Consider the following 14,319-nt stretch of genomic DNA (forward strand, 5'->3'; position numbering starts at 1 on the left):
AGCATATCGTGGAGACCTAATATCGTCACGACGATATATATCGTCATATCGCCCACCCCTAATGTGAAGCACTAAATGGTCTTAGAAAAATATCGACTCTTTGTAGATATCTACTAAACTAAAGCAAATAAAGAGAGTAGGTCTGTTATACTGAGTGATATATATTTTACACACTGCTTTGCTTTCTGCACAGACCTCACAGCTGTTCTCACTGTAAACATCGCGTTGCGATGAGAGCAGTTTCTAAAATAATATCCAGGGGATGCATGCAGAGCTGTCATTGGCTGAGATAAATCCGGCCGTGCGTCACGCCTCCACCGTTCCCGGAAATGCATCCGCGGAGGAGCCGTGGAGGAACCATCAGTGTATCCTCGGTTAGAGCTCCTCCAGAGAGCCTCCTCGACGCTCGATCCTCGGTCCTCGGTGTGCATTTAGAGAAATGAGACGTCCTTCAAAATGGCGCGCTGAAATTCATTTCCGGGTCACTACCGGAGGACCGAGGAGTTGAGGAGGGGAAATTTGAGTATTGAGAAGCCTCTACTGTCACTACCCGATCCGTCACCCTACCCGATCGGTACTGCGCATGTGCGAGATGGTCCGCCATATTGGACAACTCCGGACGGCAACACCAGATGGACACTTGACACAGTGGCTTTTAGCAAAGCTCAAAAAGAAAACTCGCGAGAGATGAGTTATTGTTATTACAACGTGACTTCACTATTATTTAACAACTCTTTTTATTGGGTTCTTTTATTTGGGGTTAAGTACATTGTCAGAATAAGTGAGGAATTAATTTAACTTCTGTTAGACAGCCATATGCCATACATTTTTGCATACATTCACAGTAAATATTTATTCAGTATGATAGCTGTCTAACAGAAGTTAAATTCATTTCTCACTTATTCTGACAATGTACTTGACCCCAAATAAAAGAACCCAATAAAAAGAGTTGTTAAATAATAGTGAAGTCACGTTGTAATAACAATAACTCATCTCTCTCGGTTTTTCTTTTTGAGCTTTGCTAAAAGCCACTGTGTCAAGTGTCCATCTTGGGTTGCCGTCCGGACTTCCGGACCATCTCGCACATGTGCAGTACCGATCGGGCAGGGGGACGGATCGGGTAGTGACAGGGGGAACTATGGAAACTACAGTTTTCTATACAGTGGACTATAACATGGATGTTTAATAAGAACGAGGGACTACTGTAAACTCATCTAGAGACTCTGCACCATGCTCTGATGCTGTTGCTTTATGCTTTATGAACGTGGACAACAGAGAAACATATTCTTCATGACCAAAGTTGGAATTGATATAAAAAAGGAAAGTGAAACTTAGGCTGCGGCCCCACGAGGACGAATTCGGTCGTTTGCGTTACTGTTTAGTGTCATATAGACCGTTCGGCCACACGAGGACGACCGAATATGGCACTAAACGACTGAGGAAACGACAACGGGTCCCAAGGTGGATATAAATGCATACGCCACTCTCTGGGGGGTCAAACAGCTCCGTGTGTGCGCCCTATACGGACATTTTCAGATCACTGATAGTGATTGCGCAATAGCCCCGCCTCTCCCCACCTCTTCTGCTCACCTCCGCTTACCCCGCGCCAGTGCTGAAGTGTTTCGCCACCAACAACAACAACAATGGCGGATCGCAGAGTTGCTATCGTGCTCCGGACGCTATTGACCATGCTACAGTTGTTTGTGCAACATCTACAGCAATAATGATGAGGCAATAGCCCCGCCTCTCCCCACCTCTGCTGCTCACCCCCACGTCAAAGTAAACTGCACCCTGAATTCAGATTATTTCTCTTTCTCTCGCGAGTGAAGTCTAATCTGACAGGACGGAGACACGCAGCTCTGCTCACCTGCAGCTCCTCCCGCTGCAGCAAAACACACACTTCAAGTCAGATCATCACCCTTAGCTATTTTAATTACCTCTCAAACTCCCTAAACTAGTTATAAATATGTTTATTTTTACAGTCGGCCGGGTCACTGATTACTGGATGAGCTGCTGCATGAGACAGACACTGGCGCTGTCCGAAGAGAGGGAGGAAAAAGAGAGGCTCCGTGTATTTTATCATTATATTATATAGAGTCGTTATTCATTTGTTTTAAAGCTCAATAAATAACAAAGAAGACCTTTGACCGGCACTTTTATAATTTTGTCCGGAAGATTTCAACTTTAATACACGCTGACTGGCGAAAAACTCTGCCCGGTTCCCTCGGCCCCCACCGCGGAGAATAAACAGAAGGGCAACCATGACAACCTTCTTCTTCGCTGCTTTTGTGGAGGAAGTTACAGCGCCACCTACAGGCTCCTGCATATGTACTGCAGCTTCTCCAGCGGTTGGAGCTAAACGGAGCGGTCTCGTGTGGGCAGACACTATCCGGATAATTATTGCATGTGGACGGAAGCCGTTTGCGATTGCGTTTGCGTTAATCCTATGCGTTTAGCCGTTTTCGTCCTCGTGGGGCCGCAGCCTTATGCTCGTCACCCTCTCCCTCCGGTCCACATTAATACCAATGATCCCAATAGGCCTACGTATGATTGTATGAACTAAAGAACTTAAAATCAATACAAATGTATTTATTATAAACGTTAGTCCTTAACATCTATCACTGTGTATATCACCATTCAAACATCTTTTAAAAGTTGAACAAACTCCACACAGCTCAGTAAAGACTGTGAAATGTTGACTTTATTTGATAATTTCAGTAAAAACTAACGTTCATATTTCTCTTTTTGATTATAATACTGATGAACGTTCAAAACAAAGCACTTTGGCAACTTACCACCTATGTTTTAAAATGCTTAATAAGCACCGTCACTTTCATGATATCATTTCTCGGTCATAATCGGTTGTTTCCGTGAACGGCCGACTGTTGAGTGACGGCAAATGCTGCGGCTGCAAGGCATTGTGGGGCAGCATTTTCGCTTCTCCTGTCGGTTAGGGAGGTCCAGTGGTTCCTAAGCTAAAGGAGGTTATAAAGGAAGTTTGAAACCTCCTTTCCTATCATTCTCATCATTCTAGAGAATTCGAACGGCACTTATCATGGCTGCCACTGAGGGACTTCCGGGTCATTTCACTCCTTTAGGAAGGTTCCTAAGCTAAATGGACTATTCGACTTCAGCCCTCATTTCTCTAACCGCCTGCTGCTTCCCCTCCTCTCCTCGGCTCCCCTCCTCGACTCCTCCGTTCGCATCTCCTGTCGGCTAAAGAGGCTTCTCAATACTCAAATTTCCCCTCCTCGACTCCTCGGTCCTCCGGTAGTGACCCGGAAATGAATTTCAGCGCGCCATTTTGAAGGACGTCTCATTTCTCTAAATGCACACTGAGGACCGAGGATCGAGCATCGAGGAGGCTCTCTGGAGGAGCTATAACCGAGGATACACTGATGGTTCCTCCACGGCTCCTCCGCGGATCCATTTCCGGGAACGGTGGAGGCGTGACGCACGGCCGGACTTATCTCAGCCAATGACAGCTCTGCATGCATCCCCTGGATATTATTTTAGAACCTGCTCTCATCGCAACGCGATGTTTACAGTGAGAACAGTTGTGAGGCCCGTGCAGAAAGCAGAGCAGTGTGTAAAATATATATCACTCAGTATAACAGGCCTACTGTTGCGTGAGACATTGTAGAACAGACCTACTCTCTTTATTTGCTTTAGTTTAGTAGATATCTACAAAGAGTCCATATTTTTCTAAAACCATTTAGTGCTTCACATAATAAAATACACAACGGCTGTAGCCTGATTATGCTTTAGCAGCTGTAGGTGTGTGGTACAGTATGTAGGTGTGTGTTGTACAGTGTGTATATATTTATATAAATATATTTGTGTGTGTCCCCGCATCTGTAGCCTGTTATTGTCTCATTATACCGCACTCTCAATGAATTCAAAGTAAATATGTGGGGGAACAATGTTCAGCTGATCTAACAGAGATTATAAAATATGACAAAACACTTGACAGCTGATGCAGCTGTTGCCACGTAATAATGAACGGACGTCGCTTTAATATGACCGCTCAGAGGAGAGGAGTTCTCATTTCTTTAAACGTCTGCTGCTTCCCCTCCTCTCTCCTCGGTTCCCCTCCTCGGTCCTCCGCTCGCATCTCCTGTGGGCGGGTCTAAGTCTCGAGGAAGGGAGTCCGCCGCATCTGCGCACTGTAGCCTACAACACACACCTACACACTGTACAACACGCACCTACACACTGTACAACACGCACCTACACTGTACAACACCCACCTACACACTGTACAACACGCACCTACACACTGTACAACACGCACCGACACTGTACCACACACACCTACAGCTCCTAAAGCATAATCAGGCTACAGCCGTTGTGTATTTTATTATGTGAAGCACTAAATGGTCTCAGAAAAATATCGACATTTCAGAGCCAATGTTCTGATTTCTCTCTCTTGGGGTTTTAACAATATTTGTTGACATTTACTATAGAATGTGGAGTTTAAGGGACAATTTGTTTCTATTGAAACACAGCCATGTGTATAGATGTATTATTGTTATCTTTAACAATATTTGATCATAACTTAAAGTTGCATATTCATTTATGAGAAGCTCCACGTTTTTCAAGTGAAGCTTATCAACCCCTGCTCCTCCCCCCTCTGTCTGTTACGTCTCCATAGGACTGATTTGTTTACTTCCATATCATAATGACATCAATATGTAAAACTTGGCTAGGACACCAAACCAACTGAGACCTGTCTGTCCGCCGCATCTGCGCGGACAGACAGGTCTACCATATATGGTAGATATGTCAACCATATGGTAGATATCTACTAAACTAAAGCAAATAAAGAGAGTAGGTCTGTTATACTGAGTGATATATATGTTACACACTGCTCTGCTTTCTGCACGGGCCTCACAGCTGTTCTCACTGTAAACATCGCGTTGCGATGAGAGCAGTTTCTAAAATAATATCCAGGGGATGCATGCAGAGCTGTCATTGGCTGAGATAAGTCCGGCCGTGCGTCACGCCTCCACCGTTCCCGGAAATGCATCCGCGGAGGAGCCGTGGAGGAACCATCAGTGTATCCTCGGTTATAGCTCCTCCAGAGAGCCTCCTCGACGCTCGATCCTCGGTCCTCGGTGTGCATTTAGAGAAATGAGACGTCCTTCAAAATGGCGCGCTGAAATTCATTTCCGGGTCACTACTGGAGGACCGAGGAGTCGAGGAGTTGAGGAGGGGAAATTTGAGTATTGAGAAGCCTCTATAGTCTCTTGTCCACACTCCAGTCCAGTTGGTGGCGGTAATGCACCTACAAGTTGGTTTGCCAACCGCGAATAAACACTAGAGGAGAAGAAGAAGAAGAAGAAGAAGAAGAAGAAGAAGAAGAAGAAGAAGAAGAAGAAGAAGAAGAAGAAGAAGAAGAAGAAGAAGAAGAAGAAGAAGACACCAGAGGGTGAAACTTCCGCTTGGAGGGAATTTCAATCCAAAATACTCGTGCGGATTCTCGAAAACAAAGATTACGTGTATAAACAACGGATCTTCATAGATAGAAAACGATACAAAGACATGTATTTAGGGAAAAAAAACTATATTACACATTGAATGGTGGCTTACTTTTCATAAAAAATATAGTTTGATGTTTGCAGGAACTGCTGCTGCATGTCCTCAGTCGCTATTAGCCTCGATTAAAAGTGATCCTGCTGCAGGGACCTCGGCCATGGGCTAACCAATGGATGCAGATCCACGATTAAAGATAATTTATAACGGATAACGCTGGTGATGGATCCAAAGAAGAGGAGGCTTGAAAGTCAGCTGTGTAAAGCTGTGAACGATGGAGAACCGAGGTGATGATCAGCCCCTTTTCTCTTTGTTTTGTCCAGACATGCCTTTTGTTGATAAGATGCGACAGCTCTGACATGCATGTTTTTACGTAACTACCACTACCCATCTTGCATGATCTTAAAGTATTCCTTTTCCCGATATAATAGTATAAGTAAGTGAAGTTTGTTTTGATTAATTAAAAAGTTAGTTTTCTATTAATTGCTATGTTGTACTCACTTCCGTTGTAGGTGCTTTACTACTTGGGTACTTAGGTACTTGGTATCAGGTTCAGGTTATTTATTTGTACCCGTAGGTAGATTCTGTTTGCAGAAAAAAAGACAAGGGTTCCATCCTGACACTAAACACAAACAACAGACACATCTCTAATAAAAGGACTAGTAAAAGTACAAGTATACCCTGCTCAACCAAATCTCAACATATTTTAAAAACATTTTAAGAAGGAAAACACTAGTACAAACATGGACATTCAAAATTCACAATTAAATAAATAAATACAAATATGCTTGAAAACCACCAATCCACACAGTTTTAAATAAAGCGTGATTTCCAGTTGTTTTATCATTGTTTTGAATATATTTATCAGCATAATGGTATCTTTCAGTTACCACTGTTTCCCGGTCTATGTTTGATATTTGATATTTCCATTGTTTTCCATTTTTTGACACTGTAACGTTTCACTGATAAAAAGGTATATGGAGAAAAGTATACGTTTTACAGAAAAAGACAGATAATGGAACATAAAACGTAGCTACATGGTTTGGCTACATGTCCACCTAGACTACAGAGACATACTTGTCATTTTTTTTATACATAAACATGGGGACCTTAAATACAGGGTGTATGATTTTGAGGTTTAAAAAACACCCTATAATGATATTCCTAGAATAACTATTGTCATTGGGGCAGATAACATACCCCCTTAATAGTATTCACTCTGTTTAGTTTGTCTATCTTCATCATGGAAGCTATTGCTATGATATAACTCATTTTGCTTTCTTTCCCACCTTTATTCAGACTGCAACATGTTGCAGGACATCGTTTTTCAATACACTAAAACTATCCTATAACACATTGAAACATATCTTTCTTCCTTGGCAGATCTGTGCTGCTGTTTCTCACACAAGGTGCATCCCCTGACCTGGTGGGCAGTAAAGGGGTGTCTGCAGTACACCTGGCTGCTGGAAAAGAGACTGAGAAGAACACACGCTGCTTGAAAATGTTGCTGCAATATGGAGCAGACCCCAATACCAGGTATGGTTAAAAACTGTGAATAGAAAAGAAACCCTGTTAGATATTTTTGCTGCTTGAATCCCAACTCATTTCATAATTGTTTTCGAAGTTAGGCATACTATGCATATATTAGGCATTTTATCGGTTTTACAAATACAGCAAGTGTTTATAAAGCATGTATGGATTTTTGAGCAATCTTCCATGACTTTTTATTATCCCCAATATCATCTACTGTTTATAAATATGTTAAAATACAGACTTGGTGTTGAACATTGTTGAGCATAATGATAATGTAATGTTTTGTAAAGATTTCTTTTTTTGTCTGTTTCTTCCAGGTCACCAGATGGCTTGACTCCTCTTCACATTGCTGCACTGTGGGGATGTTCTCAAAATCTGAAGCTGCTTTTGATCAATGGAGGGAACCCAAATATTAAAGATAATGTAAGATTTGTTTTTGAAATGTTATAAATTATTTTCCTTAAGTTCTGCCACACTTGAGCTGTAACACGATATCTACCTTTGTGTTTTTAATTGTAACTCTTCTTTCTCTTTGACATACATATTAAGGAAGGGAATACACCAGGGCAGCTTGCAGAGCAGGAGGAGAATGACAAATGTGCCCAGCTCCTTCAGGAGTACCAGTCCAGCTCCGTCGACACAGAGGACGACGACTTTCCTCAATTCCAATACTGTAAGAAAGTCTCTTTGAAGCCATTGTTTTGTTGGTAGTTATAAAGGATTTCCCCCCCAAGATTTGGCTGAGAAGCAGTCGTTTTTTTTTTTAGGACTCTTGTTAATATGTCGCTTTCTTCCTCCTCAGCTGTGTATTCAGACCAAACAGACGTGTCCAGCTATCCTGAATCAGACTACAGCTTCAGTTCCCAGTCTTCTATGATAAGTGAATTTGGTGAAGCCCCATTGAGCAGCACAAGGCGCTCATCATTTTTCAACCTGTCTAACTTTAATGGAAGGCCAAATTGCATTGGAATATCACATAATAGACTTTCTGATGTGGACAATAAGAGTCTTCCCAGTCATGACAGGAACTCTGCCTCCTCACATTGGGCTTCTGAAGGTCCCTCCTTATTATCAAGCACTCGCATGTCTACAGTGGGAACTGCAGCTGCAATGCCGACTCTTAGGGAGGATGATTTATTGACTGAATATGATGTGTTCAAATCAGAAGCAGCAGAACAAGCTCCTAAAACTGATGGCAGAATCTCGCCCTCCAGAAGAGACACTCTCCCAGCATTTCCCTCCAGGCGAGCGACCCGAAAGAGTGTGAGCTTCAGAGATGTAGATGAATATTTCCCTGTTTTTAGTCCTGAATCTCCCAAACAGCATCCTTGCGTTGAAGGCAACCAGTGCACCAGCAATGTACCATTTGACATGTCTGAGTACTCTGACTTTCTGGATACAGAACGCATGGCCACTGTTCTACACATGCAGGGCATTGATGTCACGTCGCCGGATCACGTTTATGTTTTTAGCAGGGAGAGCAGTGAGAGCCCAGAGGAGGAAATGGAGAAAACAGTGATCTGTCACTGTGCTGTGGAAGAGAGTGATGATGAACAGAAGGGTGAATGTGCTGAAGAGATACAGGTGAATATACCAGTACAACCAGCGCATTCAAATGTTGGCAGCAGTAGCAGTGGCTCTGGTAGTAGTAATTATAGTAGCTGTGATAGCGACCATTACACCAGTGCTCTCGATGCTTCTTTACACCCCAGACGCCTTCGACTCCACGATAAAGAGGGGGTTTCTCCCAGGGGTGAATCTGCCAGAAACATTTCTACAGACATTGATTCTAAATGTACAAGGCCCGGTTGTCATCTTCCACTTGTTCAAACAGAACCTCCGATGGATTCAAAATCTGAAACTAAAGAGCATGTACCGGGAGTACTTGACAAACTGACCCTGTCTGAATTCACATACCCAAACAATGATGTCTTTGAGGCTAGTAGCGGTCCTGTCGTGGTCACTTCATGTGAAAGTGTTGACCAGCCTGTGAAGGAAACCCAATTGGATGATGCGGCTCAGGCATCACTGGAAAACGTCAACCTCCCGCTAACACCGAGCCCTTTTGTAACAGGCAGGACTCGCTCGAGGTTGAGTCGCTGCTCAATGAGAACAAGCCAGACCCCCGACAGCTTCCTCTTCTCATCTTCTCTATTTGAAGAGACCCTCCCCACACCAGTACGAACACGCCGCCAAACGCCCAGATCTCATAGCAGTGAGGACTTCTACAGATCACCACACGCTCCTCTCAATACACCATCTTATTCAGGGAAATGCACAGGAGGAGACCCTTGCCTTTCTGATTGCCGGGAACCACAATCTAGCACCCTCAGAGAAGATTCTAGCAGTAGCCAAGCTGACACTTTCATCCTCCCCAGGAGCATCGCTGATTCAGCTTCTGAATCGCAGACACTGTCTGACACGGTCATGCTGGAGGAAAACCGGGACTCTTCGATGGATGCTTATGAAAAAAACCTTGCAGAGGTTGTACTGGCCATGCGGGCACATGGTCTCGCTGAAGACAGGGACTTTCTGACTGATGATCTGACAAGTACGGATGAGGCAACAACAAAGAGAAATGTAAATAGTGCTCCTGGGGAGGACAGAGTAGACAGCGTAAAAGGCGAAGATGCGTCAGTGACTGAGGACTACAGCTCTCAGTCGGAGTCCGCTTCATCTTCATCCAGCTCCACCTACTTTTCCCCAAGGAGGTCCAGGGAAGATTCTGATCTTCCTCGCACTCCAGGCACCGGATGCACCCCGAGGTACAGCATGAGCAGGCTGTCGAGCTGCCGCAGGCCACAGCACCTGGCTAACCTGTCTTACACTCCTGGAGGTCGCCCGCTCATTCAGGATCTGGAGGAACCGGTGGAGTACCTTTACACCGATTCAGAGCAGGGCCACGAGCTGATCGAGACCCACGTCCCGCCAACAGCAAACACCTCACTCAGCTCCAGCATGAGTACAAGCAGCAGCGAGGAGACCATCCTCTATGACTGGCGCAGAGAGAAGGAGAACCAGAAGCCGCAGGTGGAGCTGCAGGAAAAACACGACAAGAGGGTGTTGCCGGACACCAAAGGGTTGACTGATAAGGAGCTGAGGTTGAGGCTGGTGGAGATGGGAGAGAGCCCGGGGCCTATCAGCTGCCACACCAGGCCGACATACATGCGCAGGCTGCGCCACCTGATGCAGGAGTCAACCTCCCAATCACCACATCCGCAGAAGCAGTTAGACCAACCACAAACAGGTAATGTTTGTGCTCTTTATTCAAAGTACTTGATTACTACGTACCTAACTAAAGCTATCACTACATAATAATAGTTTTCCAGATTTGTGGTTTGGATTGTGAGCAGTTTTTTGGTGAGATATGGAAAGTGTTGAAGAAGATGGAATGTAAAACATTTATTATAATATAATATTCAGTGTTTTCTTATCAAAATAGATAATTCTCCTCTGAAGTAGGGAAATAAGTGTGGCATTCAGATTCCGTATAACCACTCCTAATGAAGCATGAAAATGAAATTAGTTATTTGAAATGAATATCACCACCACTGTTCGGGAAGCAGGCATCACTTTGTGGGTGGATTGAGAAGCACGAATGAGGCATATTATTAAATGTATTATTATTGAGCGTATCAACACTGTCACTGGCACCATGACTCATTTTATGGGTTTCTCTCCTTTTAACACTTTAGATGTAGGTTATAGCCCAGAAATGCGCTGGGCCCTGCGGACCTTCGAGCTGCCTGATTGCCAGGCTGACGAGCAGGCTCTGTGCCAGCAGTTTGATCAGCCGGATCAGAACAGAAAGTGGAGGGAGGGCATCATCAAGTCCAGCTTCAACTACCTTCTGCTCGACCCCAGGTCTGCTCTCTCTTGATTTGGGTTTTTCTTTGCTTCCATCTGGGAAATGTTGCTAGGCTCTCTCAGGAAAGATGATTTGCTCTGCCCAAAATGTGCCTTATGTGTGTCTAGATAATTCCATTATTTATTTTGCATGAAAAATTATTTCAACAACCCATTGCTTGTAATTAGAACATAAGCCTATGTTGTGTATTAACAGCAGCCATTTATCATGCAGGGAACATCTTAAGAAGTTTATAGACTGATATGATGTCAACAACCCTAGTTACTTTTTCTGAGATTACATTTTTTTTTTTTTTTTTTTGTTGGCAAAACATTTTTAATGTCCATAACGGTGTCTTAAGGAGAGTATGGTCAACTCGTACTTATATCTGTGTTTTTATTTATTAGGCGTCGTTATCATATCACTACCCAGGAAAGTTATTTTGTATCTTTCTCAAATGGCAAGGTTTAATTCCTTGTATGATGGTATGTTTGGAACCAACTTTGTTTCTCTTAACTACTACATCTCTGTACGACAGACCTCTCCCCCTAAAATATAACTCAATCGGTCTTGATTCTTCTTCTGTGCCAGAGTGACGAAGAACCTCCCATTCCGCAGTCGCACCATGACTCCACAGGAGTGTTTCCAGACATTCGTCCATGCTATATTTTATGTGGGCAAAGGAAAGCGCTCCCGCCCCTACAGCCACCTGTACGAGGCTTTAGAGTACTTCAAAGGAGACAAAACATCCAAGGTAAGGCAGCACACACTAACTTTAACTTCATTAAAATAAATCAGATATAAACTGTCTTTCTTTTCTGTGGGACAGAAACTTTGCACCAAAGTGCAGCACATCCTTCAGGTGTGGAAGGCAGAGCAGGGCGTCGTCTCTCTGCATTGTTTCCAGAACGTTATTCCAGTGGAGGCCTTCACGAGAGAGGCCTGCATGGTGGAGGCTATCGGTGAGTACAAGGAGGGCTGAGACTCATCAGCAAGTATCTCTGTTCAGTGGCAGAACCCAGCTCTGTTTTGTATTGGTGTGAAATCATTTATTGTTCAAGTATAATTAAATAGTTATACGTAGAAAAACTAAAGGCTGCAGCTCTAGAATGTATACTAATTTCATTTAGACTTATAACTGTTGTTTTATTGTTTAAATCCATGTGACTGCTTACCCATTTTCAGTGTCATTGATGTGTTTTGTGTCGATTATATTTTGCCCCTTACCCAAGAAAAGTCTTAAATTAAGGATGATCAAAATTGTTGAAAAATAATGTAACATGTAATCTTATAACATTTATAACTTTATTTCAAAGGTTAAATGAAGCATGTTTTGCACTGTTTTGGCTGTTAATTTGTCAGTATTCTTTATAATTTAAACATTTGAAATGGCCTTTACATTTAATGTAGTTAAGTTAATAATTTATCGTATTTGATATGCTGCAGGTTTGCATTTCTTAACTGGACTGAATAAGCGGTGTCTCTTAATCCTCCCAGAGAGGACATCCATAAATAGACACAGATGAAACAACAAACTCAGAGAACATTGATCTTTCAATAGTCCTCGCTTTCAATAACCTGCTGAATTCTTCAATTGTCCCAGGGTTGAAGATGCTCACCAATCAGAAACGAGGGGATTTTTATGGCGTGGTGTCCAACTGGCAGGTGAAGAAGAAACGTGAGCTAGGTGTTCACCTGCTTTACCGGGCCATGCAGATCTTCCTGGCCGAGGGTGAGAGGCAGCTCAGACCGGCAGACATCAGGCAGAAGTGACCCCCACTGGAGGGGATGTGAACAGCAGCTGAATGCTAACAGACAAAAGGGGTAATGCCACTAGTTCAGGGTACAAAGCAATCCTTTGAACAATACTGCACTCAACACCCTTGAGCTGTTTAATCATTTAATTATCTTTCTGCTTTAAACACACTCTATCCATCAGCAATATTGTTTGTCAAACATGTGACATGCTTTGCTAATATTAACATCATTTACATTTCATCTTTTTACATTTTAAAGTGTTTCATGGAAGGTTTAACTTAAAAAATATGTCCATGAAATGATACCCAATTCAATGTTTGATAAATTCCCTAACTTCACTTTTAATCTGCCCACCTGTGATACAAAAAATAAAAATAATATTTCGTTAAAAAACGTAAGGGTTCCATAATATTTATGGGTGAATGAATATAATGTCTTCAAAATAATTACAAAAGAACCCTGGTTTGCTTTCAAAACTGTATCATGTTACATTTAGCGGAAGCATGATTTCATGGATTATTAAAAAATTGAAGTGTTCCATTTTTAAAAACAGAATGTCCTAAAATGTGATATAATGTGTTTACATGGTTGGGTTCCCATTGTATTTGTTGTGCTGTCTTTTTTTTATAAATTGTTAGAAAATGCATTGCTGGCATTCTGATATGATTTGTGTCCAATAGAAAGAGTAATTGTAAGTGTGTATACAATGCACACATTGTATACTTACAATGTATAGGTCATTACACTGTTTATTGATTATTAGTGAACTTTCTGATTTTACAGCTGTGTCTGTCACATAATTTTGTTAATTAATCAAAAAAATGTTTCTTGAAAATGTGTTAGACAATTTCCTCTCATGGTCTACATCTGTATGTCCAGGCAGCTTTAAAACCATTATCTCCTCAGGTTAATACACGAGTAAATATCTGGAAGGTGAATATATATAATTTTTTACTAACTATTAATAACAATTTTGTATTTTAGAACTCTAATTTTCAAGCCCAAATACCCAGGTTGAAGAACTCATCAGATCACCAAGGGGAGTGAAACCCCTGACATGTGGCATTTACTTTTAATTATGAAATGAATGTAGTGAAACTAATAACTATGATAATTAAGCTATAAATCCATGAATAGCGCAATGATTAGGACGGTATCCAGTTTTCTTCTTTGTAAAAAAATAAAGCGCCGTCATTGTTTGATATGTTTTCTTCCTTTGCTTCATGCCTTCTACTGTCACTAATGCATTGTGTAGCCCTAATGTGTGTATATAGTCAAAAGAAAAACAAATAACTTAAACCTGAATCGGATGAGTTGTTTTGTGCTTTTCTCATGTCCTTTTCTTAGGTGTCCCTCTAGTGGACAGATTAAATGTTATTATTTTTCTTTAGTCCAGTCTCTTTACTAATGAAGTAAGATTCATTAAAACTTGTTTGGTTTTTATCATGCAAACAGTTATTTCATGTTGATGTATATTTTGAATTTAAGTGAATGTAGTCTAAATTATAGAATGAGATATTCAAACATATAAATGTTCACAATTATCTGTATTTATGTAAATTACTGATAAACAAACTTTTTGTATTTAGCAAACAAGAGCTTCACTTGCCTGTATCCTACTATAAACACAAATTAGCCGTCATTGT

General features: G+C 42.0%; 1 protein-coding gene across 1 annotated transcript; it reads left to right on the plus strand.

Annotated features, from left to right (window-relative positions):
* Positions 1 to 5,327: 5,327 nt before the first annotated feature.
* On the plus strand, positions 5,328 to 14,116 carry LOC117445838 (protein phosphatase 1 regulatory subunit 12A). The gene is made up of 9 exons (XM_034081723.2): positions 5,328 to 5,822; positions 6,919 to 7,071; positions 7,386 to 7,491; positions 7,618 to 7,741; positions 7,871 to 10,315; positions 10,764 to 10,932; positions 11,507 to 11,669; positions 11,745 to 11,877; positions 12,519 to 14,116. The coding sequence occupies exons 1-9, from the start codon at positions 5,758 to 5,760 to the stop codon at positions 12,686 to 12,688; spliced, it is 3,528 nt and encodes a 1,175-aa protein (XP_033937614.1). The 5' UTR covers positions 5,328 to 5,757; the 3' UTR covers positions 12,689 to 14,116.
* The last annotated feature ends 203 nt before the right edge of the window (positions 14,117 to 14,319 follow it).

This window comes from Pseudochaenichthys georgianus, chromosome 4 (assembly GCF_902827115.2).
Source record: "Pseudochaenichthys georgianus chromosome 4, fPseGeo1.2, whole genome shotgun sequence".
Lineage (NCBI taxonomy): Eukaryota > Metazoa > Chordata > Actinopteri > Perciformes > Channichthyidae > Pseudochaenichthys > Pseudochaenichthys georgianus.